A 26107-nucleotide genomic window follows, 5' to 3' on the forward strand; every position below is an offset into this window, starting at 1 on the left:
TGACCCGACGTCGCTGAGTGCACACCCCAGGCGCGCATCCCAGGCGGCTGCGTAGGGCCGGTGGCGCAGATCTTAGTACCGCAGCGCGCCGGCCCTCTTCCCGACCCACAGAATTCCGCACCCAGGGTTTGCCCCGGGTGGGAGCAGGCCCAAACCGGACTGGTAGGGTTAGGGCGGAGAGGTTCGAATTAAAGGTGGGCAGCAGAAGTCACAACCGGAGGTGCCTGGGGCAGGGGGAGTGCACTGGGCGGTGCCGCGACCAAGGAAGACAGGGACCCAGGAGGAGCTCGGCCGGAGAGGCCCGGGCACCCCCAGGGCGGCGCCGCGGACCCCTCCCCCACCGAAGCCACCTTCAGCGGAAAACGTGGGGTCCCGGCGCAGCCGCTTCTGGCGGCATCTGCCGCTCCCCAGCTCGCAGGAGAGCCCGCCCCGGAGGAGGGGCCGGCTCTGCCCCACCTCCTCGCCGCCTCCCTACCCCTTCCTTTCCTTTCCTCCGGCCGCGCGCCCCCTCCTCCCTCCTCCATCCTTCCCCCACCCTGTTTGTGTGCCCCTCCCGCTGCGACTGGCTGGGAGGCTTGGCCGCCCCCGCCCCGATAGGGAGGCGGGGGCGCCAGCCGCGGCGGCCACCCGAGGCTGCGGAGGGGAGCGAGATCCGAGGCCCCGAGGCGGCCCTGCATCTGGTCCGGGCACGCGGGGGCTGCCTCTGCACCCCCAGCCGAGGGCCGCGGGGCCTGGCCTCGTCGCGGGGTGGAGGAGGTAAGGGCGAGTCGCGGGCGCGCTGCGGGACCGCTCCTGGAGAGAAGGCAGGGAGGACCCCAGCCGCTGCCTCCTCCCCTTGCTTCTCCCCTACAGCCCTCTGGAGGCCCGGGAGGCTCCCCGACCGCGGGGGATTGGAGCAGGCCAGAGGCAAAGAAGGGGTTAATATAAGGACTTAAAATCAGAACGATTCAAGACCAGGCTTCCCATCCCCCCTTTCGCCATTCGTTCCTCAAGCCAGGTTGGGGGGCGGGGCGGGCTCCAAACCCCACTGGGACTCTGGACCTTGGAGAGCAGGGACCCGAGGGAGGGAGGAGAAAGAGCGCCCTAAAACCCCAGCCCTTTCCACCTGCTTCTGCACAGGGGTGGGGGAGGGGCTTGGTGTTGAGGCCTGGCCGGGCACCTGTGCGGATGTCTGAGGGTGGGAGTGTTTCTGTGCACGTGTGATGGTCTAGAGGTGTGCATGCATGTGCACGCATGTTTCCTCACATCCTAGTGCTTTCTGCCTGTGACTGTGCCCACAGTGATCTGGATATGTGTACCCCACTGCATTGCTTTGCATGTCGGTGTGTGCCACGGTGCCTGTAAGCGCTTGCCACCCTCTGCCTGTGAATAGGAGAGGGGCCTGCTCTCTCCTTAGTTGAGTCTGCAGTGAGGGGCCCAGGTGGTTTTCTGGGTTTGGGATCCCGGTGCTGGAGCCATGTGTGTGTGACCTTGGGAGGTGTGTGCATGCTTGCAGGAGCCTGAGAGTGAGGGGGAGCTTAGAACGGAAGAGGCAGTGTCAGGGCTACCAAGAGGCAGAGGACTGGAGGCAGTGACCCCGCGGGTCTTTTCCAGGTGCCAGGGACTACTCTGGGAGGGACAGATGTTGGGCCGCAGCCCCAGGTGGAGACAGCCAGAGCCTCTGGCTTCTTGGGGGATTCAGGGGGCAGTCCTTTATTCTCCAGCCACAGGGACACCTCCAGTTGCCTCCCCATTCTCCCCCTCCTCCACTTGCTGGCAGATGGCTCCTGGAAGCACTGAGCTTGGAGTATCATGTCTTTGGCCTATAATGCCATCTACTAATATCCAGGTCCTCCTCATTTCTGTAATTTCCACCGCTCTGCTTTCCTGCATGTGGATTTTATAGGAAAGAGGGAGAAAGAGCTTTGGGGCCTAGAAGGCAACATAGGAGACAGAAAAGATGCCAGGGGCTTGGTGGAGAGTTGGGGGCAAAGGGGAATGACCATCAGAACCAAACTCTTTGAAATTCCCAGTTTTACCTGATTTGAATTTAACAGAAAAAGATACAGATGGAATTTGGTGACATCCACATACTTATTTCTAGATTTAGGGGATATTTGTTCTTGGAATAATTGTAGTGGGAAAGGGGATCATGGCTGTGGAAAGGTCACTGCCATCTTGCCTTTGAAGTCTGTGGACTTTCCTATCTCTCTGGTAGCCCACCACACCCTTCATTCATTCATTCGACATAAACATATTGAGTGCTACTATGGGCCAACCTATAAATATTATAGTATTGGTATGACATGCCACTCCCAACCAGAAGGAACACAGTGTTGAAACTAAGAGTGTGGGTTTGAAGTCAGTCAGATATTGCAGGGTTCAAATCCTAGCTTGTCACTGTTTCAGTTATTCTCTGGTGTATAACAAACCTCCCCAGCATACAGCAGCTTAAAATAATACTGATTTATTATTCATGATGGTCTGTGGGCTGGCTGTGACTATGGGTTCGCTTGGCTCTTCTCCGGTGCACACAGTTGAGAGACTGGCTGGAAAGGTGGCCTTTCCTCCTACAGTGACTCGCTACACACGGCATCTAATCACCCAGGTCAAGCCCAAGTTTTCTACATGACAGCTGGGTCCCCAGGGGAAGTTATTCCAAGAGGATAAACTCGGAGCAACTGCTTATCAAACCTTGCTTGCATCAGGCTTGATTAATGTCCCACCGGCCAAAGTCACATAGCCCAGCTCTGAGTCAGTGTGGGAGAGGACCACGTAAGGGCAAGGATACTGGGAGGCATGGCTCATTGGGTGCCACCAAAGCAGCAGTTTGTAACAGTCACTTACTAGTCTTGGACACATGATCTGGATGCTCTGAGCTTCAATTTCCTCATCCTAAAATGATGATACTGTGTACTTGGCAGCACTGTCTTGAGCACTATATGAAAACCATGTTATCTCAGCAGAATAATTAGTAGGTAAATGTTCACTGTTTTGATTGTTAGACTGCAAGCACTTTGACAGCATTGCTGTCTTAGTCATCTTTGTATCCTCAGTGCCTGGCATGGGCCTTGTATTTGACATCTTTTTGTTGGGTGGATAAAGTAGAATGAAGCAGACAAGTCCTAAACCTTGGAGCTCTGCTAGAGCAATGGTGTCGAGAAGACACATCAAGGTCTGACCTCCCAGCGGTGACTTGCAGAGCCAGGGAAGAACATGTTACTCAAGGAGATTCTTGGGTTGATTTAAATTGTAACCAAATTCACCCATTCCATGATGATGAGTGGTGGAAATCACTTTGGTTATGTAAATCAATCTGTTCATCCTCCATTATCCATTGTGATTCCTCTAAGAATATACTCATGTCTGCTCTGTCTGTAGAAGGTGTGAGGATGAGTCAGTTGTATTGCCCCGCCCTCCAAATGTATGTGAAGAATAGGATCAGCTGTGCGAACAAGTCCATGACCATCCAGTATGTGATGTTACCATGTGTTCATACCTGTTACCATGTGTGAAGAGCTATGGTGAGGAGTGATTCATGTTATGATGTGACTTGAGCTGGAGGAGTGGGTAGAAGGCTTCATGGAAAGAGGAGCATATGAGCTGGGCCTGCAGAATTCACCAGTTAGTGGAAGGAGTCCTGGAAAGAGGGACCAGCATGAGCCAAGACGCAAGCATATAACATCATGTGGCACTTCTCAGTGAAGCTAAGCCCCACAGGGCTCACTAAGCAAAGCTGGGGCTGACAAGCTGAGTGGTGGTCAGAGTCCAGCCAGCTTAGAGGGCAGGCAAGGCAGGGTAGACTTTACCTCTCAGAAGATAGCCTGCCTTCAGACATGTCTTTACTAGAAGAAGAATCACATGACTGCATCTCTTCTTGAGAAACCATGAGAATTCAAAGCTGGAGGGGTTAGAGACTCCAGTTAGAAGTGGTATCAGCATCCAGATGTGGGGGATAGGAGATCTGGGGCCTTGGCTAAAGGAAGAGCAACAAATAGAGCCAAATATTTAGAAGATAGCGTTGACAAAAATCAGCAACTGATGAGATCTGCGGGGGACTCTTGAGAATTCAGGGATGCATTGGGGTTGCACACAGGGTGCTGAGTAGACAGTGAGCACGTTGGTCAAGATGGGAAAGAGGAGGAAGAAGCAGGTTTCAGGGTGAGTACTGTGCTAGGAGTTCACTATTAGCCATATTAAGCACTCAGCTGCCTACACTAAAATATCATCCATTTCGTCCTCTCTGCTTTCTGCTGCTTCTTAGAAGCAGTTTAAAAAAAAAAGAATTGCTATAAATTACAGGTCTGAGGCATGTATTACTCCAGGCTAGCGGAAGTGATGGTATAGATTAAAATTAGGTTATCTCTAAGAAGCATTTAAATATGTTCAGGTGTTTTTTGTCTTCAGTACAGTTTGTCATTCTCCCATGCAGCCTCCTCCCCTTCACAGCTGGGCTTTCTGCATCCACTCACTGTCTACCACATCCTCACCTCATCCCCTCCTTAACCCACAGCAGCCAGGCTCAGCAGAGTGGCCCTCTCTGAAGTCACCAGGGGACCTTTCCCACCTCTGATCTGACCTGAGTTGTCAACTCCTGTTGTTTACAGTCTTCTGGAAGGCAATGGCACCCCACTCCAGTGCTCTTGCGTGGAAAATCCCATGGACGGAGAGGCCTGGTGGGCTGCAGTCCATGGGGTCGCTAGGAGTCGGACACGACTGAGCGACTTCACTTTCACTTTTCACTTTCATGCATTGGAGAAGGAAATGGCAACCCACTCCAGTGTTCTTGCCTGGAGAATCCCAGGGATGGGGGAGCCTGGTGGGCTGCCATCTATGGGGTCGCACAGAGTCGGACACGACTGAAGTGACTTAGCAGCAGCAGTACTCCTCCCATCCATGACATCCTCTCCCTGCTAAGGTTTCCTGCCAGAATTCCCATTTCTGCTGTTGGTTCTTAGGAACTTCTCAGCTCTTCTGCCTCCTCTGCCTCTCTGAGGATCCACCTTTTCCTCTCTGCTCTCCTCTCTCTGACCCTCTCCCTGGTCCTGTTCATCCACTTTTGTTTTTAAGCTTAAATTGCCAAAACTATATTTTCAGCTCCACATTGAAAACTATGTATCAAATATTTCTAAGGCCCACTGGAACCTCAAACTCATGGAATCTATAACTGAACTCACTGTCTCCCCCACAAACCGGCCCGGACTCATTTTCCCTCTTTACTGAGCCTCATCTCCATCTACGTAGATCCTCAAACCCCAAACCTGAGCCTGACCCTTGACTCCCGCCTTTCATCCACCACAGTCATTCTGTCACCAAGCCTTCTAAATTGCTCGCAGATCCAGTCTTCTCACAATCTACACTTCTGCCTTGGCCAACAGTTTCTGTGTTGTGTTCCTAGAGCCTTCTTCCTGACCCTGGCCCTCTGTAGGCCATTCTCTCAACTACATCTAGTTAAGCCTTGGCCTTCCCTTTGGGCTTCCCAGCTGGCTCAGTGGTAAAGAATCTGCCTGCCAGTGGAGGAGATGCTGGAGACACAGGTTCAATCCCTGGGTCGGGAGGATCCCCTGGAGGAGGAAATGGCAACCCACTCCAGTATTCTTGCCTGGAAAATCCCACAGACAGGAGAGAGACTAGGATACAGTCCATGGGATCGCAGAGTTGGACACAACTGAGCATGCTCACACGCCTTTCCTTTATTCCATAAACACTTCCTGAACACTTAGTGGGCACTGTTGTTCAGTGCTGGGAAAATAGCAGGGATCGAGAAAGATAATGTCTCTACTCTTGTGGAGCTTACATTTTCCTCCCAGGGGTTCCCCAACCCCCAAACTCCTCAAGCTTAGTGTAGAGGAACTTCTACTTCTTCTGTGCCGGTCTCCTACATAGCCTTTATCTCATGACTGCACCGTCCAATGCCTTAGTCTGTCCCAGATTACAGGCTGCTTGAAGGCAAGGATTGGATCTTGTAGGTTTGTGGGTGCTCAACATGCCCAGCATAGCACCTGGTGTGGGTCATGGTAGGTACTCAGTAAATGAAAGTTGAATGAATTCATGTTGGAATGGTGTTTAGGAGAGAATTCTAGGTTAGAAATAAAGATTTATATGAGTATTAGTAAAGACTTTTGATTGCAAGTGACAGAAATCTAACCCAACCCAAATTATTTTAAGCAAAAAAGGATATGTACTAATACATATAACTTGGAAAAAGAGGGATGAGTGGGTCTTGGGCATAACTGTACACAGGTTCTCAAAAATGGGTGAGGATTCTAACTCTGGACTGGACTTCCCTCTGAGTGTTGCCACATTTTTTCCCCACCATACATGAGTTTTCTCCTTGTGATGGGTGGAAGTTGCACAGGGCCATAGACAGCTTCATTATCCTTAACATGTGATCCCAGAGAGACTTTAGTCTTTCATATAAGACTAAAGGAGATCTCTTTAGTCTTTCATATAAATTCCCAGAGAAGGGTTCAGGAGCTCAGCCTGAGGAATCATCATGACCAAGATCAGGTACTATGACTGGTCAGGTCTGGGACCACCCTACTAGGACTGGCAGCCCTGTCAGAACTCCAGCATGGGGTAGAAAGGGGAAACTCATCTAGAAGAAGATGAGATGTTGCTATTAACAGAAGATGAAGAAGACTTGCCAAGCAGATAAAAATAATAATGTTCACTGCAGGAACTCTCAGTGACCACGTGGTAGTGGAAGCCATGAAAATGCGAGATTATCAGTGTTTCTGGCAGAGTCAACGTGTGAAAATGTGACAGTGGACAAGAGCCAAAGAAGACACATTTTGAGATGGTTGGTCTTATTTGAGGAGATGAAACTCACACACTGGAAAGCCATTTAAAAAAAAAATGCTAATACCACTGATTGAGTCTTCTACTCAAAGAGAACCTTGCACTGGACTTAAAAGTAGACTTGAGATAGACATTTGAGATGGGGGAAGGAGATAACAGGTCCTAAGGATGGTGAAGAGACAGGGCCAGGCTGAAAAAAGAGGCAGGTCTTAGGTCTGCAGAGATTGTTGGTTTGGGGAGACTAGAACACAAAGGAATGTGTCCAGGTGATCACAGTATAGGATTGTGGTAGAATTTGAATGGACCACATTTCTGTTTTGCTCTCCTCTCCCCTTCTCCCTCCATCATCTTGCTTGTGTTCAGGCAAAGCTTTATGTTTATGCTGAGGAGGTGGGTAAAATCTAGGCAGAAATATTTCTAAGAATGATTTTTAGTCATTTCTCAGCTCCAGGAGATGGAGGGAAACTGTGGGGTGGGTGGGCCTCAGGTGAAGACCGTGGATTCCAGATTCCTGTTCTTCCTCTAGCTTGCACCTCCACACTCAGGCCTTGCCCCCAGGATTACCCTGATCTTCAAGAAGCCTGGCTAGCAAGGTGTTGTGTAGGCCAGATTCCCCCACAGGAAGGACCAGCACTTAGCTGGGACAGACAGGCAAACACAGGTGCTCAGACACTGGACTGAACGTGTGCGAAGAATAACCCTGTTCCTGAACAGTTCTGTGTGTGTGAACCACATTCTCCTTATAATATATCCCTGATCACTTTGCCAACTTCTGCAGTTTTATCTATAACCATTAGTCTAGTCAGGTTTTTAAAATTTCTTCCTGAGTCAATTTTGATCATTTATATTTTCCTAGAAAAGTATTCAGTTAATCCAGATTTTCATAAATTTGGGCCGGGAGTTGTACCTGGTAGCATTTCAGTAATTAAAAAAAATCTCCTCTGTGTCAGTGTTTATATCCTTCTTTTTGCTATAGCACTTGTTTCCCTTCCTTTTCTCTGGGAATAGATTTGCCAGAGGAATATTTACTTTGTTGGTCTTTTCAGAGAACCATCTTTTGGATTACCTCTCAAGGCTACTTTTTTGAGTTTTAATAGACCTAAAAAGACAATAATATTGTGATAATAAGTGACTAACATTTAGTTTTTAAAAGAAGTTTTAAGTTGTTTTATACATACTAAGGTACTTTTAGATGAAGTAATATAATAACTTGGATTTGCTCAAAATTATCCAGTGGTGGAGGTGGAGGAGGTGTGAGGTCAGAGAACAGTGTACAGATGAACAAAACTGGCCATGAGCTGATAATTTCTGAAGCTACATGATGAGTACATAAGAGTTATCATCATAGTCTCTTTATTTTGGGATACGTGTGAAAATGTCCATAACAAAAAGTTTTTTAATCCCTGTCTCACTATGCATATCAAGAATTTCTAGATGGATGAAAACTCCTTTGTATGAAAGGAAACCACAGATCCTGAAGTATTTGAATGCTACCAGTCATTGTGTTTATGGTATTATGGTTGTTTGTTTAAAGCCCTTAATTTTAAAAACGTTCTGGACTTAAAAAGACCAGGGGCTTCCCTGGTGCCTCAGATGGTAAAGAATCTGGCTGCAATGCAGGAGACCCGGCTTTGATTCCTGGGTCAGGAAGATCCCCTGGAGAAGGGAATGGCTATCCACAAAAGATTCTTGCCTGGCGAATTCCATGGACAGAGGAGCGTGGCAGGCTACAGTCCATGGGGTTGCAAAGAGTCGGACATGACTGAGCGACTGAAAAAAAAGGGAGACCACAAATTACGAAAAGAAAACATAAGATAATATAATCCTTGGGTAGGGATGGACTTCCTAAGAATGACAACAAAATGAGAAATCCTAAAGATTTTACTGATGCAAACTTTAAAGCTTTAGCATGTCAATAAAGATAAACAAAAGTAAAAGCCAATCAACACATGAGAAAAATATTTGCAGTACATAAATGACAAAAGATCAATATTATAAAAAGCCTTTGCAAATCAATAAGCAAAGATGAAACTTCAGTACAAAAATGAGCAAACTAGTACATAGTCAAGTTATCAAAGAGATATAAATGACTGATACAGTGTGAAAAAAATGTCCAGCCATTAGTAGTCCCCCAAAATGCAAGTGAAATAGCCAGGCCATTTTTCAAACTGGCAAGACTACATCGAAGCCAAAGCATGAAGCTGTGGAATTTGGCTGCAGTTGACAGACGATGGGCACCACTGAAGAATGGTGAACAGGAGTTATGAGAGGCATTTGGCGGTACCTTACAGAGGATGCTAGAGAGCTGTGAGACCCAAGACTGGACCTCGGGGACTTCCAGGGGTGGGGGGAGCATGAAGCAGAAGAGAACAGTTATGTTGAGAGCATTCAAAGGAAAAGTCAACCAGTCTTGATGGTTAGCCGGGAGCAGAATTGAGATGGCCAGTGCTGTGGCTGGCACTGTTGAGGGAAACAAGGATGCTGGGGAGTGTGTCAGGGGAAGTCCAAGGTTAGTCTTTTGACACTGTGGGTCATTGTGTTATTCTAGAGCCTCATTCCTGGCAACCAATTCAAATTGTTTAATCCACAAAAAAAATTTTGCTGCCTCACGCAATTGACAAGTCCTGGGTTAAAGGTTTTGGCACATCTGGTTCTGCGGCTCAGGGGGGTCATAAGGAGTCTTTTTCTTCACCTTGCCCAAAGAGAGGGCAGAAAGGGCCACCGGCAGCTCCAGCCTCACATCCTACCAGTTTTGCACAGATCCTGGAGGAGCTGTATTGGCCTGGCCTAGGACACTTGCCCTAGACCAAGTGACAGCTGTGGCTGATGAAAAGGCCAAGGTCATAGGAGCTCCCCTGGAAAAGCTCATGGAGCCGAGGGGTGAGGTCAGCCGAACAACATTGACTGACAGAGGAGGGAATGGTTCTCCAAGGGAAAACTGGGGTGTGCACCTTCCAAGGGGGACTGGAGTTGAGCAGCAAAACCAACAGATCTCCATTCCCTTCCACCTCTGTCCAAGATCTAAACAGATCCCCCTTCTCATATAATTTAAAACTTTTCTGTTTTATCGTAATGCAATTAGCCCTCACAAAACTTAAAACACACTTGTCCCATCTCCGGAAGGAGAGGCTCCAAGTTCTCCCCCACTTACTATGTCCAGCCCCAATGCAAGTCTTATCTCTTATGGTATTGGGCTAGCTGCTCCTGGTCTTTCAATTTATGGACAAACTACAACAATGGAGGAAAAGTCAGACAGCTGAAAGAGCAAAACCTTTCCAGTTGAACAGGGGAGGGGAGGGAGAACACTCCGGGATCACAGGTCCATAGCCCGGACCACAAGCTTGACCAGTCAGTGTGGACAAGGTGCCTGGCCCACCTAGCAGCTGCTCTGCTTCTGCTGTCTTGAGAGCCTCCGTTATCCTTCATGCTTTGTGGCCACGTGCACAAGGGGCTTTGAGGGGTCACCTCCCATTGGTACAAATTTGGGGGCGGGAACACTTCAGGGGTTGAGTAATCCCTGGCCTTTGTTTTCCAGGTTTGTGGGGGTTTCCTGGCAATACTATCCCTTTAATCATTAGAAAGCTCTCAGTCAGTCTGCATTCAGCCATCCCCAGAGCTATTAACCAAACCAGAGACCTCATTGAAAGTTATAATTCTTGAATCAAGTCCCTGGTGATGGTGTTGGGGGAGGAGGAGGAGTTGTCTCTTAGCAACAGATCTTGGTGCTCTGCTTGTCCCAGGAGCCCATGGTTCTGTGGCTCTAGTAGGGCTCTGCCGCAGGGCAGTGCAGACTCTCCTAGTCTGTGGTGAGAGGCAGAGCTCTCTGCCCCTTCTCCCTCAAGCTGCAACCCACTGGAAGCCTGCTTGTATTGGAAGCCACGGTGGCCTCTGTTGAGCTGGGAGGAGTTCAAGAGGGCCTGAGGAGTCAAGAGCCTGTCAGGCTCCAGGTTTGTCTCCCTCTGTGTTTCCAGCCTGTCTGTCTTTGCTTGAGGTGACTTTAGCTAGCAGCAGAGAACTGGCTCTTAATTATCTCTCAGCCCTATTGAATTACTGGCCTCAGGCAGAAAGGGCCTCTCTGGGCAAAGCAGCATTTTCTTCCTTTCTGCTTTCAGATGAGCCCCTTTTGGCCAAGGTATCTCTTTCTTGTTGGACATTTTCCTACAGGTCCCCTAAAGTTCTAGCTCACCTCTAGAGGCAGTGGGATAGTTTAGCCACTGCTTTGCTGCTGTGTAGCAGACAGGGGAAGTGGTACTATCCTGTTTAGTTCAGCCAATTCCTTCTTTCAAAAAAATTTGACTTCTGAATCTAAATTCTGAGTTTGGATTTTTTCCTGGTACAGACTGGCTAAAGCAGAAAAGGGAATCAACTGGCTCACCTAACTGAACAGACCAGGACCTCAAACTGTATGAGGAATTGCTCTCTCTCCATCTCAGTTCTACCTCTCTGTATTGGCTTCATTCCCAGGTGGTTCCTCCCAAAGGAGACAAAGATGGCCCTCACAGCTTGGCCCGCCCCTGCGCTTAGAAACCTGAGCCCAAAGAGGATGCTTTCCCCAGTAATGCCAGAGAAGTCCTGGAGAAATGACTCATTGACTCAAGTTAGGTGATCTGTGCCCATCTCAGGACTCTGATTGGCCAGGCCTCTATCACATTCTGACCCCTGGGGGAACCATCAGCTCCCACTCAGACCACATGGACTGAGAAAGTAGGGAAGAAAGGATGGTTACCCAGTGTCAAGACAGGGTGCTGTTGCCAGGATGAGGACTGGGTGCTGGGCTGGCATAGAGAACAGGCATCCATCCATACACCCAGGTGTAAAGCCAGAAGGCAAATGGAACTTAAGAGTAGGTCAGGATGGAGAGGTGGAGCTGAAAGTAAAGGCTTAAAGATATGAGTGAGCCAGACTGTGGGAGTGAACCAGATAGAGGCAAATGGGGCGTGAAGTCACGCCTCCCATCAGAAGACAGGACGGTTAGGAAGACAGCTAGAAGAAAAGGTTAGAGAGCCCAAACAGGGCAGCTGCACGGCAGCTTGCCAACATGGAGTGGTCAGTGACATCATCCAAGGGACCAAGTAGGTGAAGACCCTTGATGACAACTACGTTGTCTGATTAGCAGATGGCCTGTGACTTGGAAGGGCCCAGTGACAGCCGAGGTGACTGAAGGCCAGTTACAGGGTAGAGAGCCCACGAGGCAGGGGAAGGGCGACCAGAAGCGAGAGACGAGGCAGGACAGACAGCAGGAGCTAAGGGTGGCCAGGAGTGGGGTGTCAGGAAGGTCGGTGACTTGTGCCATAAGGAACCTGGAGAAGACAAATATCATGGCCCTTGGAGCAAAGGGCAGAGCAGGGATGAGACAGTGGGACAGAAGCAGGAACAGAAAGAGTGACATGCACACATCAGTATCATTAAGTGAAGTGACTTCTTGGTCACTGCAGCATGGTACCAGTAGTCCAGCTGGTTTGATGAGTGTGGTTGCAAGACATGGAAATAAGCATTTTTTTGAGATATAACATACAGCTGGTACATACAGTACACTAAACTTAAATGTACGTGTGCGTACACTGTGTAACTTTATGTATATACCTGTATAGCCACCACTCATATCAAGATAAAGAACATTTTCAGCATCACATAAAGTTGCCTCCTGCCCCTTTCTAGTCCATATGGGTCCCAGAGGTGACCTCTGTTCTGACTTCTGTCCTCATCAGTTTAGTCTGTTCTCCATGTGTATGGAACCAACAGTATGCACTCCAGTCTGGCTTCTGTCATGCAGCATGATATTAAATGGCTTCATCCATGTTCCATGTACCAACCGTTCCTTCTTATTGCTGGGTAACTTCCCATTATGAATATAACAGGATTTATCCATTCTACTAGTCATGGGCACTTCGGTTATGTCCAGGTTGTTACTATTATATATAAAACTAATGCCGTCCCTGCCTCCCTCCTTAGAGAATTCTCATTCTTTCTCACTCTCATACATGCACAGCCCTCACGCAGGTACTGGAGCAGGCCAGTCTCCTCTGGGAGGTCTGGCCATTGGTCTCCCCTTGCCCCTCTCTTGTGGGCACGTGTTTTCTGGGGAAGTCAGTTTCGTCAAGGGTAGGGAATACAGGTTGGAGGTGGGGAGGGATACCACCCTCCTAAGGCTTGCTCCCCTCTCTTCTAGCCTCCTTGCCCCTGGCTGCCAGCGCCCTGAGCCTGCCTGACCCCTCAGGGGGGCTCGCCTGCGTCCCCCCATGAGCGCGCCCGGCTGACCTCCAGGGCGGCCGCGGTGGAGCCCGGGCGCCACGGGGGCAGCGGGGCCATGGCCTCGCTGGACCTGCCCTACCGCTGCCCGCGCTGCGGGGAGCACAAGCGCTTCCGGAGCCTGTCGTCGCTGCGCGCGCACCTGGAGTACAGCCACACGTACGAGACGCTCTACATTCTCTCCAAGACCAACAGCATCTGCGACGGCGCCGCGGCGGCCTTCCCGCTGGCGCCCGAGCCCGCCGCCCTGCTGGCCGTGCCGGGCGCCCGGCGCGAGGTCTTCGAGAGCACGTCGTTTCAGGGCAAGGAGCAAGCAGTCGGGCAGTCGTCCGCGGCGCCACACCTGCTGCACCACCATCACCACCACGCGCCCCTTGCCCACTTTCCTGGCGACCTGGTGCCGGCCGGCCTGCCTTGCGAGGAGCTGGCGGAGCCGGGCCTCGTGCCCGCCGCGCGCTACGCACTCCGCGAGATCGAGATCCCGCTGGGGGAGCTGTTCGCCCGCAAGTCCGTCGCCTCCTCGGCGTGCTCGACGCCGCCGCCCGGGCCTGGCCCTGGCCCCTGCCCCGGGCCCACGTCCGCCTCGCCCGCGTCTCCCTCACCCGCCGACGTGGCTTACGAAGAGGGCCTGGCCCGCCTCAAGATCCGGGCGCTGGAGAAGCTGGAGGTGGACCGACGGCTGGAGCGGCTGAGCGAGGAGGTGGAGCAGAAGATCGCGGGCCAGGTGGGCCGGCTGCAGGCCGAGCTGGAGCGAAAGGCGGCGGAGCTGGAGACTGCGCGGCAGGAGAGCGCGCGGCTGGGGCGTGAGAAGGAGGAGCTGGAGGAGCGCGCCTCGGAGCTCTCTCGCCAGGTGGACGTGAGTGTGGAACTGCTGGCCTCGCTCAAGCAGGACCTGGTGCACAAAGAACAGGAGCTGAGCCGCAAACAGCAGTGAGTGGCCCACGGGGCCCCGTGGGTGGGTGTGTCCGCGAACGTACCAGAGTCGGTGATGGCATCACTGTGTTCCCGCCACCATCGTGAGTGTGGCTGTGGGTGCGGCCGAATTACGCGGCTCTGTGGCCACGGGCATGTAATGGTGGTGCGCGTGGGGCCAAGAGTGGCATGAAGGTGTGTGTTTAGGACTCTGAGACCATGACAGTGTGACCGCGTTCGTGTGTGTGAATCTCTTTCTCGTCCATCTCTTTGCCCCTTGACAAGGCTGTTTCCTGATTGTGACACCAGACTCTTCTCTTCTGCCGACCCAAAGACAAGGCTCAATTCTCTCCTTTCCCTTTCCCTCCTCAGGTTTTTTCCTATTGTATCATTCTTTTCTCTCCTCCTCAGAGAAAAACTTGAAAATATTGTTTCTACTTGTCTTCGATTTCTTTCCCCACTTTCTCTCTTGAACCCACTCTGATCAGGCGTCCACCTCCATCATTATTCTCCATGTCATCAATGACCTTCATGTTACAAAGGCCAAGTCATCTTCTTATTTGGCCCCTTGGCAGCCATTTGATACAGCTGATCCTTGAAACATATCTTTTAACTTGGCTTCTAAGACACTCTCCTGAATTTCCATCTCTTTCTATTGGCTTCCTCTCAGCCTTTGCTGGGCTTCTCCTTATTCCTCCGGTCTTCAAATGTAGACTCATGAAGTACATAGATGTTATTTGCCCCAATCGTGATAAGCCCCTGGGGGCAGAGATTTTTTTCCTGCTTTGTTCATTGCTGTACCCCTAACACCTAGAAGGTGCCCATACATGTTGAATGGATGCATGAATGCTATGAATGCATGTGAGACTAAATACATGACTCTTTTAAGTATGCTGTGTATCTGTGCAACTCCTGGAGGTTGGTGCAACTGTAAGTGTGCTTTTCTGCATCTGAGAACGTTTCTGAAAATATGTGTGTGTGTTTGAATGTGTTGGTAGGACTGTGCCTCAGCCTGTGCGTGCCTGTGGATGGACTTTATATGAATATGTGTACATGAGTGTGCGGGGCTGGCTACTGGGCTATGTGTGGGCTTCTGGAGGGAGGAGGTGGCTGTGTGTGACTGAACATGCCTGTGAGTACTTCTTTGGGGAGCAGGGGTGTCTGCTTGTGTGCTTGGGTCTGGGTTGGTGGGGTGTGAACATATGACTAGGGGTGTATGCTTGCATTTCTGTATGCACTGTTGTGTGGGCAGTGTTCCTGGGTGTGCTCTGCGTGTACCCATGTGACCACGAGCAGACACTGTGGCCAGCTGTGCCCTTGTCTTTCCCTACTGTTCAGGGTCTCCTCCAGTGGGTGGGTGGGCAGCCAGGCCAGGGCACTCGGGTAAGAGACTGCTCTGGGCCCAGGGAGGTGGTGCAGATCGACCAGTTCCTGAAGGAGACGGCGGCGCGGGAGGCCAGTGCCAAGCTGCGGCTGCAGCAGTTCATCGAGGAGCTCCTCGAGCGGGCTGACCGGGCAGAGCGGCAGCTGCAGGTCATCAGCAGCAGCTGTGGCAGCACGCCCAGTGCCAGCCTGGGCCGCGGAGGTGGGGGAGCTGGTGCTGGGCCCAGTACCCGGGCCCCAGGCAGGACGGTGAGTGCCCACCTGCCTTCCCTCCTTTGCCTGCCCAGCTGACCCCTACCACCTTGCCTCACACATGCCTGAATCTCCCTCTGATACTCCGTGCTTCCTTCTTTGGCTCTTCCCCATGAGCAGACTGCAGGCCTGAAGTAGGGGTCCAGGAATAGGGGAGCCCCTCCCTGAGGCTGTAGTGAGATACTATCCAGCAACCCCAGGCCTCAGGCAGGGGCTCACCTCTGCCCATCTCTGCAAATGAGACCCAGGAGCCACAAGCCGGGGTCTGGGGTGCGTGGTGGGTGCAGGGAGGGGGCTGGTGAGCCTGCTTCTCCGGCTATCTGTCTGTCTCCTTGTCCATCTCTCCCAACCGTTTTTCTTTTTCTCTCTCTTCTCCCCCATCTCTTATCTCCATCTTGTACCCTGTTTCTCCCGCTCCTTCTCATACTCTGGCCCCCTCTGCCTCCTGCCTTTCCTTCCCTCTCTGGGGGCCCACAGCGAGAACACCACGCGGGCCTGGCCATGCCTAGCACGTATGCAGTGTCCCGGCATGGCTCCTCTCCCAGCACAGGGTAAGCCATGGGCCTGGCCCGTCCCGCACAGCCCACCCTTCCCTAGAAAGATCCACTGCTCTGCTGGCCCTTCTGGGGCTTGGCTTCTCCTCCTCCCTCATCGTCCTTGGGTCACCTCTGTCTGCCGTTCCACACTCAGAGGGGACTTTTGGACAGTAGGGTGGGTGGATTGCCCTTGGCCAGTGGTAGGTGGTATGGAGAGTTTGGGCAGGCCTAGGACCCCTTGCTCCTCACCGTCTGGTCCACCCCCCACCCCAGGGCCTCCAGTCGCATCCCAGCTGCATCTCAGAGCTCAGGTTGTTATGATAGTGACAGTCTGGAGTTGCCCCGGCCAGAAGAGGGGGCCCCCGAGGACAGCGGCCCCGGGGGCTTAGGCACGCGGGTCCAGGCTGCCAACGGCGGCTCGGAGCGGGCCCAGCCCCCTCGCAGCTCTGGACTGCGGCGCCAGGCCATCCAGAACTGGCAGCGCAGACCCCGTCGACACAGCACAGAAGGGGAGGAAGGTGACGTCTCCGACGTGGGCTCCCGAACCACGGAGTCAGAGGCTGAGGGCCCCTCGGAGGTCCCCCGCCCGGGGCCTGCTATGGCCGGGCCGGTGAGCAGCTGCCGGCTCTCTGGTGAGTCCTGAGGGGGTGGGTACCGAAAGACTGGGTTTTCCGTGGTGCTGACTGCTCTCAGGGCATGCAGGGCTGAGGCAGTAAATCTCCTGGGCTCCTGCACCGCCTCTCCCCTTGCCTCAGACTTCCCACATGTACAGGGCCCTGCAGGCTTAGGGCAGGAGCTGCTGGGACACAGGGATCCATTCATGTGACATTCATAGGAGAGGAGTTGGGAGTTCGAAGTGAAGCCGGGGGCCAGTGGGGCAAGCCCTCTCCCATATCCATACAAGGCCACATGCGTACGTGGGTGGGTCTGGGGGCAGAAAGCTCAGGTCAGGGTGCACAGCTGTGCCTGGTGACTGCTCTGGGCAACCTCACCTGCCTTCTGTTAACAGATGCACCGTTTCTATCCAAACCTTTTCCCTCTTCCAATCTTGCTCAGTTGCCTCCTCTAGGGGATGACTTTGCACAGTGTCATGATATACGACCTTAAAAAGAAAGTTCACTTGAGGAAGGGCCACCTTTTTCTAACTTGCAAAATTAGGGAGGGGGCTAATGCAGAGGAGGGGGGAAGCAGAGGCCCTTTGTCCCTCCTCCCCAGTTTCTGGTCCCCCAGCATGGTTCTGTCATGCCCATTCCTCCTGCAGTTCTGGCCCTACCCCAGCTCCCCACCTGTATACCCCCCCACACTGACCTCTGACCCCGTGGTATTGTGCAGCCCGCCCCGAGGGAGGCAGTGGGCGGGGTCGGCGAGCTGAGAGGGGCAGCCCCTCCCGCTCCAATGAGGTCATCAGCCCAGAGATCCTCAAGATGCGAGCTGCCCTGTTCTGCATCTTTACCTACCTGGACACGCGCACTCTGCTACACGCCGCCGAGGTCTGCCGGGACTGGCGCTTCGTGGCCCGCCACCCCGCCGTCTGGACCCGGGTGCTGCTCGAGAACGCCCGCGTCTGTTCCAAGGTGCCTGTCCCTCTCTGCTGTCCTGCTCTCCCAGTCACCCTTGCTGTGACCCCATCTTTTCCCTGGCAGAGTCTAGCCCTGCAAGGTCTTGTCCTTGCAACCCTTACCACACCCCAGTTTCAACCTGGCTCCCCAAAATGTTCTCCTGAGGCCTCCTATCCTGGAGCTGGTTCATCTCCTGCCAACCAGACTCACATCCCATTATGCCCAGATAAATCCTCTCTCCCTGCAGTTTCTGGCAATGCTGGCTCAGTGGTGCACCCAGGCCCACTCGCTGACACTGCAGAACCTGAAGCCCCGGCAGCGGGGCAAGAAGGAGAGCAAAGAGGAGTATGCCCGGAGTACCCGGTGAGGCCATGGGGTGGGGGTGGGGGCACCGCTCCTGGGCTGCAGACCCAGAGTGAAGTCAGGGTGCTTCCTGGAGGAGGATCTGGCTGCAGACAGTGCCCTGACTTCTTGGCCGTCCCCAGGGGCTGCTTGGAGGCAGGCCTGGAGTCTCTGCTGAAGGCAGCGGGGGGAAATCTGTTGATCCTGCGCATCTCCCACTGCCCCAACATCCTCACTGACCGTTCGCTGTGGCTGGCTAGCTGCTACTGCCGCGCCCTGCAGGCCGTCACCTACAGGTGGGTCCCCACTGCTGGAGGCGAGGCCTTGGCCAGAGGAATCCCTGGGCTCTGCATACGCACACCTCCCCACTCCCCGCAGGGCTCTGGGGCAGAAGGACCCAAGAGCTCTGAGGCTCAAAGGAAAGGAGCAGAGGCCTCCAGAATGGGTGGCCCCAGCTTTTGTCTTTTCAACAGAAGTGCCACAGACCCAGTGGGCCATGAGGTCATCTGGGCCCTGGGCGCAGGCTGCAGAGAGATCGTCTCCCTCCAGGTGGCACCACTTCACCCCTGGTGAGCCGAGGCCGCGGTGCGGATGGGCAGGGCTGGGCCCCGAGTGGGGCTGAGGACCCAGCAGATCTAGGCCCATTCCATGTGCTGTTTGGGGTGACAAATTCACATTCATTGGTCTGTCTTTAGGCTTCAGAATCAGACATGGGATCATGGCCTGGCTTGCGGGCAGTGTGACTTTGGGCTACCCGGTCGTGCCTTAGTTTCTCAACTGCAGAGTGAAAGTGGTATCAAGGATCTGTGGATCTTATTAAGCCTGCAGCTGGCTCAGATGAGATGTGTGCCTAAAGGCTGCAGAGCCCACAGAGTGTTCAGAAACGCTGGCCTGAGATGGCCAGCTTTGTTTGACACATGAAAGGCAGTTAGGGAGGTCAGTGTATAATACACAAAAGAGCTGATTTTCAGAGAATCCAGGGTATGAGATCATTCATCGCTCTACTTGGAATTCTCAAACTACCAGGCTTTTTCATTCCCTGCTCGTGCCCTGCAAGACTCTCTCTTCATGACACCGCCTCACGGGTCCCCAATATCCCATCACTAACACTCAGAGTTTGTCACTGCTCCCCTGTCTCCATTCCTCTTGCACCTTGTCCTAGCCGCTAACTAGTCAATTTTACAATAATTTCTCTATGTTTCAGTCTACACCAGACTCATGTTTCTTGGGGCAGAGGCTGTGAATGTCCATTTCTGTGTCCCTGGTACCGAGTGCGTGGTAGCCGCTGGGGATTGTTAAGTGATGAAGTGTTCAGGGAAGTAGCAGGTTTGCTGTGAGTGGTGGGCAGGGCCCAATGAGCAGTGAGTGTGGAAAGGAAGGCTGGGCCAAGGTCAGGTCTTGCCTAAGAGATTTAGATTTTTGCATTTTATATGGAAAGCACTGGGAAGCCATTGGGGGACCATCAGATCAGATCACATCAGATCAGTCGCTCAGTTGTGTCCAACTCTTTGCAACCCCATGAATCGCAGCACACCAGGCCTCCCTGTCCATCACCAACTCCCGGAGTTCACTCAGACACATGTCCCATCGAGTCAGTGATGCCATCCAGCCATTTCATCCTCTGTCGTCCCCTTCTCCTCTTGCCCCCAATCCCTCCTAGCATCAGAGTCTTTTCCAATGAGTCAACTCTTCGCATGAGGTGGCCAAAGTACTGGAGTTTCAGCTTTAGCATCATTCCTTCCAAAGAAATCCCAGGGCTGATCTCCTTCAGAATGGACTGGCTGGATCTCTTTGCAGTCCAAGGGACTCTCAAGAGTCTTCTCCAACACCACAGTTCAAAAGCATCTCAATTCTTCGGTGCTCAGCCTTCTTCACAGTCCAACTCTCACATCCATACATGACCACAGGAAAAACCATAGCCTTGACTAGATGGACCTTTGTTGGCAAAGTAATGTCTCTGCTTTTCAATATGCTATCTAGGTTGGTCATAACTTTCCTTCCAAGGAGTAAGCATCTTTTAATTTCATGGCTGCAGTCACCATCTGCAGTGATTTTGGAGCCCAGAAAAATAAAGTCTGACACTGTTTCCACTGTTTCCCCATCTATTTCCCATGAAGTGGTGGGACCAGATGCCATGATCTTCGTTTTCTGAATGTTGAGCTTTAAGCCAACTTTTTCACTCTCCTCTTTCACTTTCATCAAGAGGCTTTTTAGTTCCTCTTCACTTTCTGCCATAAGGGTGGTGTCATCTGCATATCTGAGGTTATTGATATTTCTTCCGGCAATCTTGATTCCAGCTTGTGTTTCTTCCAGCCCAGCGTTTCTCATGATGTACTCTGCATAGAAGTTAAATAAGCAGGGTGACAATATACAGCCTTGACGTACTCCTTTTCCTATTTGGAACCAGTCTGTTATTCCTTGTCCAGTTCTAACTGTTGCTTCCTGACCTGCATACAAACTTCTCAAGAGGCAGATCAGGTGGTCTGGTATTCCCATCTCTTGAAGAATTTTCCACAGTTTACTGTGATCCACACAGTCAAAGGCTTTGGCATAGTCAATAAAGCAGAACTAGATGTTTTTCTGGAACTCTCTTGCTTTTTCCATGATCCAGCGGATGTTGGCAATTTGTTCTCTGGTTCCTCTGCCTTTTCTAAAACCAGCTTGAACATCAGGAAGTTTACGGTTCACATATTGCTGAAGCCTGGCTTGGAGAGTTTTAAGCATTACCTTACTAGTGTGTGAGATGAGTGCAATTGTGCGGTAGTTTGAGCATTCTTTGGCATTGCCTTTCTTTGGGATTGGAATGAAAACTGACCTTTTCCAGTCCTGTGGCCACTGCTGAGTTTTCCAAATGTGCTGGCATATTGAGTGCAGCACTTTCACAGCATCATCTTTCAGGACCTGGAACAGCTCAACTGGAATTCCATCACCTCCACTAGCTTTGTTCGTAGTGATGCTTTCTAAGGCCCACTTGACTTCACATTCCAGGATGTCTGGCTCTAGGTCAGTGATCACACCATCGTGATTATCTGGGTCATGAAGATCTTTTGTACAGTTCTTCTGTGTATTCTTGCCATCTCTTCTTAATATCTTCTGCTTCGGTTAGGTCCATTCCATTTCTGTCCTTTATCGAGCCCATCTTTGCATGAAATGTTCCTTTGGTATCTCTGATTTTCTTGAAGAGATCTCTAGTCTTTCCCATTCTGTTGTTTTCCTCTATTTCTTTGCATTGATTTGTTAAGACAAATGGGATTACAGCAGACTGGTGATGTTCTCTGTCTTCCCTACACTGTGTGCCTCGTGGAGGCAGGGTCCATGTGTATATGTCACCTCTGTATCCCCAGTTAGTGAGTGAAAGTCGCTCAGTCATGTCCGACTCTTTGCGACCCCATGGACTGACTATACAGTCCATGGAATTCTCCAGGCCAGAATACTGGAGTGGGTAGCCATTCCCTTCTCCAGGGGATCTTCCCAACCCACAGATCGAACCCAGGTCTCCCACATTGCAGGTGAACTCTGGCCCAGCTCTGTTGTTCTTAGTCATGGCAGGACTTGAGAAGCATTTTGTTGAATGACTGAGAGAATGTGGGAGTGAGTGGCTCTCGGCAGCCACTGGATGAACTGGCAGGGAGACTAGCTGCATAATCAGATGAATGTTGATTGTGATCTGACCTGTGGGTTCAAGAGTTGTTGAGGAATCAGAATCTGCAGGTCTTGGCAGGAAGTGAAGGAGGAGGAGTCAGGGAAGATCCCAGGTTTCTGACTTGAACAGTTGGGTGGTTGGTGGGGCCCTCGCCTTGTGGGGTGGGTCTTGACCGAGGAGCGGGCTTAGGATAGCATGCAGCCAGGGGCTCCCTGACGACCCTCCCTCCACCCCATTCTCCAGCCAGCAGCCCATGCGATTCAGTAACCGCTGCCTACAGATGATCGGTCGCTGTTGGCCCCACCTCCGGGCTCTGGGGGTCGGGGGTGCCGGCTGTGGGGTGCAGGGCCTGGCATCACTCGGTGAGTCTCTCTGTGGGACTGGCGTAGGGGGTGATGGGAAGCAGGTGTGGGTGCAGCACTGAAATCCTAGCGGGGCTCGGGCGATGGCATGGGTGGCGGCAGGAAGTGACCTGGGTGTTTGTCAGCAGGCCCTTCCCTCTCCTTCCCTCTTCCTAGCAAGGAACTGCATGCGGCTGCAGGTGCTGGAGTTGGACCACGTGTCGGAGATCACCCAGGAGGTGGCGGCTGAGGTCTGCCGGGAAGGCCTGAAGGGCCTGGAGATGCTGGTGCTCACAGCCACCCCCGTAACCCCCAAGGCCCTGCTGCATTTCAACAGTGAGTGATGGGGAGCAGGGGTGGGGCACCACGGTCAACTCTTACCACGTCTTGGCAGCAGGTCGCGCAGCCAACTCCCTCTTGCTCCTGGTCAGCAAACACCAACGCTGGGGTCAGGGTGACCAGGGTTCTAGCCCTGGCTTTGCCACCGGTGCCTTCTGAGGCCAGGCTGGCATTGAAGGCCTGCCAGCGTCTGACCCGAATGGTTTAGTTCAGCCAAATGGACATGTGTTGCCTTGTGCTCTTTCCATGCTGGAGACATGGGCTGTTCAGTATCATCCACCATCTACCCCGACGTGAGCCTCCAGCCAAGGAGCCAAGGAGGCAAGGGCTAAACAGATGGGTTCTGGAACTTACTGACCTACGTGTCCATTCTGTCTTTACTGCTTATTGGCCGTGTGACTTTGGGCAAGTTACTGTACTTCTCTTGAGTCTGTATCCCCATCTTTTAAGTGGAATTCTAAGCTGAATGGGTGGGAAGATTAATGAGATAATGTGTGTTAGCCCCCCAGGACAATTCTCAGGGTGAAGCCTTCAGCATGCCTCTGCTGGCCCCTACCTCCCTCCAGCCCCCACTCCCTTCCTGTGATTCCTTCACCTTCATTAAGGATGCAGGTGCCCAGCTTGAGCTGCACATACCCAAGTGAGTCCCTCATCGGGGACCATTTGGCCCCTGGCAGGACCCCATATCCTGAGCACTGCAGGTTCCTTGACTTTCTTATCATCGCCAGGATCTTCTTCTTCCCTCCCCTTCAATCTCATGGCCCTGCCCTGGGCTGACCATCAGAACTAACTGCTTGGCCTCCAAAATCTTAACTTCTAGAATCCTCTCAGCCTCCTGACCTTCTTGCTCCTCCTCCCCTGACTTCATGGCAACATCCAGTCCCTTAAGCCCTCTGCTCCCAACTAATCTGCTCCCTGCCTCCACTCCTCCAGTGCTCTGGCTGGGCCGAGACCCAGCAGCTGCACCTCAGCTACTCTGTTCCTATAATTCATCTCCACATGCCCAGACCATAGCACAATGGTCCCCTCTGCCAGCGAAGTTGCTGGAACCCCTGCACAGCTGGCTGTCATCCACTCATCCTCCCAGAGTCCACCACAACCTGTGCTCTGGGACCTCACGCTCTTTCTCTCCTTGTCCAGGGGAGCCCGGGGCAGCGTGGATCTGCTCCCAGTGCCTAGCACGCGTTTGTCCCTCAGTGTTCTGATTTCATTGATTGGTAAGAGGAGAGAAGACAGGCCTCTTACCCAGGTCAGACATGGGCCCCACCTCACTTACCTTTTCCTAGGTATCTGCCGGAACCTCAAGTCCATTGTGGTTCAGATTGGGATTGCCGATTATTTCAAAGAGCCCAGCAGTCCTGAGGCCCAGAAGCTGTTTGAGGACATGGTAACAAAGCTCCAGGTGAGCAGCTGCCTCTGATCGAGACCCCCAGGGCACCCCACGGCTGGACTGGTGACCTGGGTGTTTGAAGGGAGGGCTCCGCCTGTCTGCCCCGAGGGGAACTAACTCAGGTTTGGTCCGCAGGCCCTACGGCGGAGGCCCGGCTTCTCTAAGATCCTGCACATCAAGGTGGAAGGCTGCTAACCCGGGTTGGGGGCGGCAGGGCCCCTGCCAGCCCCATGCCAGCCGTGCTCTTTGGACCTCCGGAGGAACCCTGATCTGCCTAGACTTTTGGAGGCTTGGTGTTATCCCTGGTGTCTGGGAGAGAGGTTGTCAGTCTCTTGTCCTCCTGCTGGGACAGCAGGACGCAGGCCCTCTCCAGGGCAGGGGCTTGGACAGCTGTCCCCCACCTCCACCCCACCCCTATCCGGAGCAGCCCTGTAGGCACAGCCAGCGAAGAGCTGAGTCTCCACCAGCACTCGGTGTCATCGCCCTGAGGATCTGCAGTAACCACCAGTGGCTCCTTGGCTGCTCAGGCTGTTGGGGCAGGCCTCCCCTTTGTGAGGCCCAGCCTCCTGATCGGGAGCTTCTGTCAGGCCCCAGACCAGGGGGGTTGCTCCAACAGGCAGCTCAGACTTGGCCCAGAGGCTCTTCTCTTCCCCCTGCTCAGTCCCAGCCCTCTGCGGGGCATCCCCTTCAGGCAGCCTGCCAGGGCTCTGGGTCCATAATCTCCAGGGATAACCCTAGGGGTCTTGGGGATGTGGTCAGCTGAAAGTGGGAAGTAGAGGGTTCAGTTAGGTAGTGGGGTCGGCTTGGAAGGGCAAGACATCTATTCAGAACTTCTCCCCGAGACATCCAGGCCACGCCTCCCAAGGGTGGATATTGCCAGGGTGAGAAAACTGAGTTTTTACTGCTGTAGAGAAGACAAGACTCCTCCCAGCCACCACATATCCCATGACACACCAGAACTAAATTCAGAGCTACAAGGCACATGTTTCTATACCTTCCACCAATCCTGAGCCTCTGGAGGGGCCAGGTCCCAGCTCTGGGAAATGCTGTCAACAGTGAGAAGTGGTTCCTGTCCTCAAGGAGTATACTTCTAATCTGGGTGCTTGGACAGGAATCTGATGGCCTTTGGGTCCCCAAGGTCATGTGAGAGGGAATCATTTGGCTGCCCTCTGCTGGGGCCTGGAGGAGGCTGGAAGAGGGGTGGTTTAGTTTGCTTCCTTGTCCGGCTACCTTGCTGGAAGATGTGGCCTTGGTGGGGAGCCACACCTTTGGGGCCCAAAAAGGAGCCCCAACATCGGACTTGTCCCCTCTCTTCAGTCTCCAGTGGTCTATGGGCTGAGGGCTATGTTGGGGGGTCTTCTGCCTGGGGCAGTGCTGGGGTCTGAACCAGGATCACTGGCTTAAGTGCAAATGGAGGCTCTCACTGACCCTTGCATGGTTCCCAAAGGGTAAGATCCTGGCACTATGGCTCTAAAGACTCAGGTGTCCCGAGTTCCTCCTCTTAGCCCTCCCACAGTGGCACAAAGGCCGTGGGTCCTGCCAACCTCCATTTGGAAAGTTCTTTCAAACGTTAATCTGGATTCATCTTAGGGTTTCCTTCCCTCTTGCTATATGATGGGCTCTTGGCCCTAAACATTAGGTTCTGGCTGGGGCTGGGCTTCTCTAGTTTCCCAGTCCTTTCCGGGAATCCAACTTTTCTGCCGCAACCTGGCATCAGGACATCAAGACCCACCCTGGGTTTCCCTGCAACAAGGCCTCCAGAGCTGGGACCCTCACAGGCTCAGAAGTGTATCCAGCTCTCCTGGCTCCCCACACAGCCGTGTCTTGCTCTTTTTGTAGTTTTCTTCCTGTGACTTGTTCTGGCCCTAACCTTTGAAGACTCCAAATACCAAGGGTGGCATGTCAGTATCTCCATCTAGTCCTGCACGAAGCCTTGGTTGTGTGGCATCCCCACCCCAGAACACCTGGTTCTGTTGGCTCTAACCTCCCAGTTCTGTCCCCAGGAGTCATGAAGGAGAAGCACAGCTTTCCTCTGTTCTGGGACCGGAAGGGAGGTGGAGGTCCACTTGGCCTGGCTGCCCTGGGTGTGTCTGTTCTGTTTACCAGCTGCACCCGCCACAGCCCCTGCTCCCTGTGACCCCAGGACCGGAGGTGCCCTCCATGTGTCTCCTGGACAAAGCACAATGGGATGCCTTGCTTGGCCTGAGCCTGTCTACTGAGGGGCTTTTTCTGTCCGAGGAAGCCTCCATCCCTGAATATAAGGCTTTGGGCAGTCTCCCTGGGAAGATGTCTGGTGGAATGCCTGCCATCAGTTCTGGGAAAGGTGAGGGTGCACGGGCAGCGAGCTCGAGTGACAGGAAGGTGGTGCTGAAAGGCCTGAT

At 52.8% G+C, this 26107-nt stretch overlaps 1 protein-coding gene across 1 annotated transcript; it reads left to right on the forward strand.

The window, feature by feature from the left end:
* Nucleotides 1-259: 259 nt before the first annotated feature.
* FBXO41 (F-box protein 41) lies at nucleotides 260-25858 on the forward strand. Its single transcript, XM_025260821.3, has 13 exons — nucleotides 260-756; nucleotides 12950-13959; nucleotides 15348-15573; nucleotides 16054-16127; nucleotides 16386-16744; nucleotides 17445-17686; nucleotides 17919-18034; nucleotides 18157-18309; nucleotides 18487-18582; nucleotides 21900-22018; nucleotides 22175-22333; nucleotides 23623-23738; nucleotides 23862-25858. The coding sequence occupies exons 2-13, from the start codon at nucleotides 13088-13090 to the stop codon at nucleotides 23919-23921; spliced, it is 2592 nt and encodes an 863-aa protein (XP_025116606.2). The 5' UTR covers nucleotides 260-756; nucleotides 12950-13087; the 3' UTR covers nucleotides 23922-25858.
* Nucleotides 25859-26107: the final 249 nt, after the last annotated feature.

The sequence above is a fragment of the Bubalus bubalis genome, chromosome 12 (assembly GCF_019923935.1).
Source record: "Bubalus bubalis isolate 160015118507 breed Murrah chromosome 12, NDDB_SH_1, whole genome shotgun sequence".
Lineage (NCBI taxonomy): Eukaryota > Metazoa > Chordata > Mammalia > Artiodactyla > Bovidae > Bubalus > Bubalus bubalis.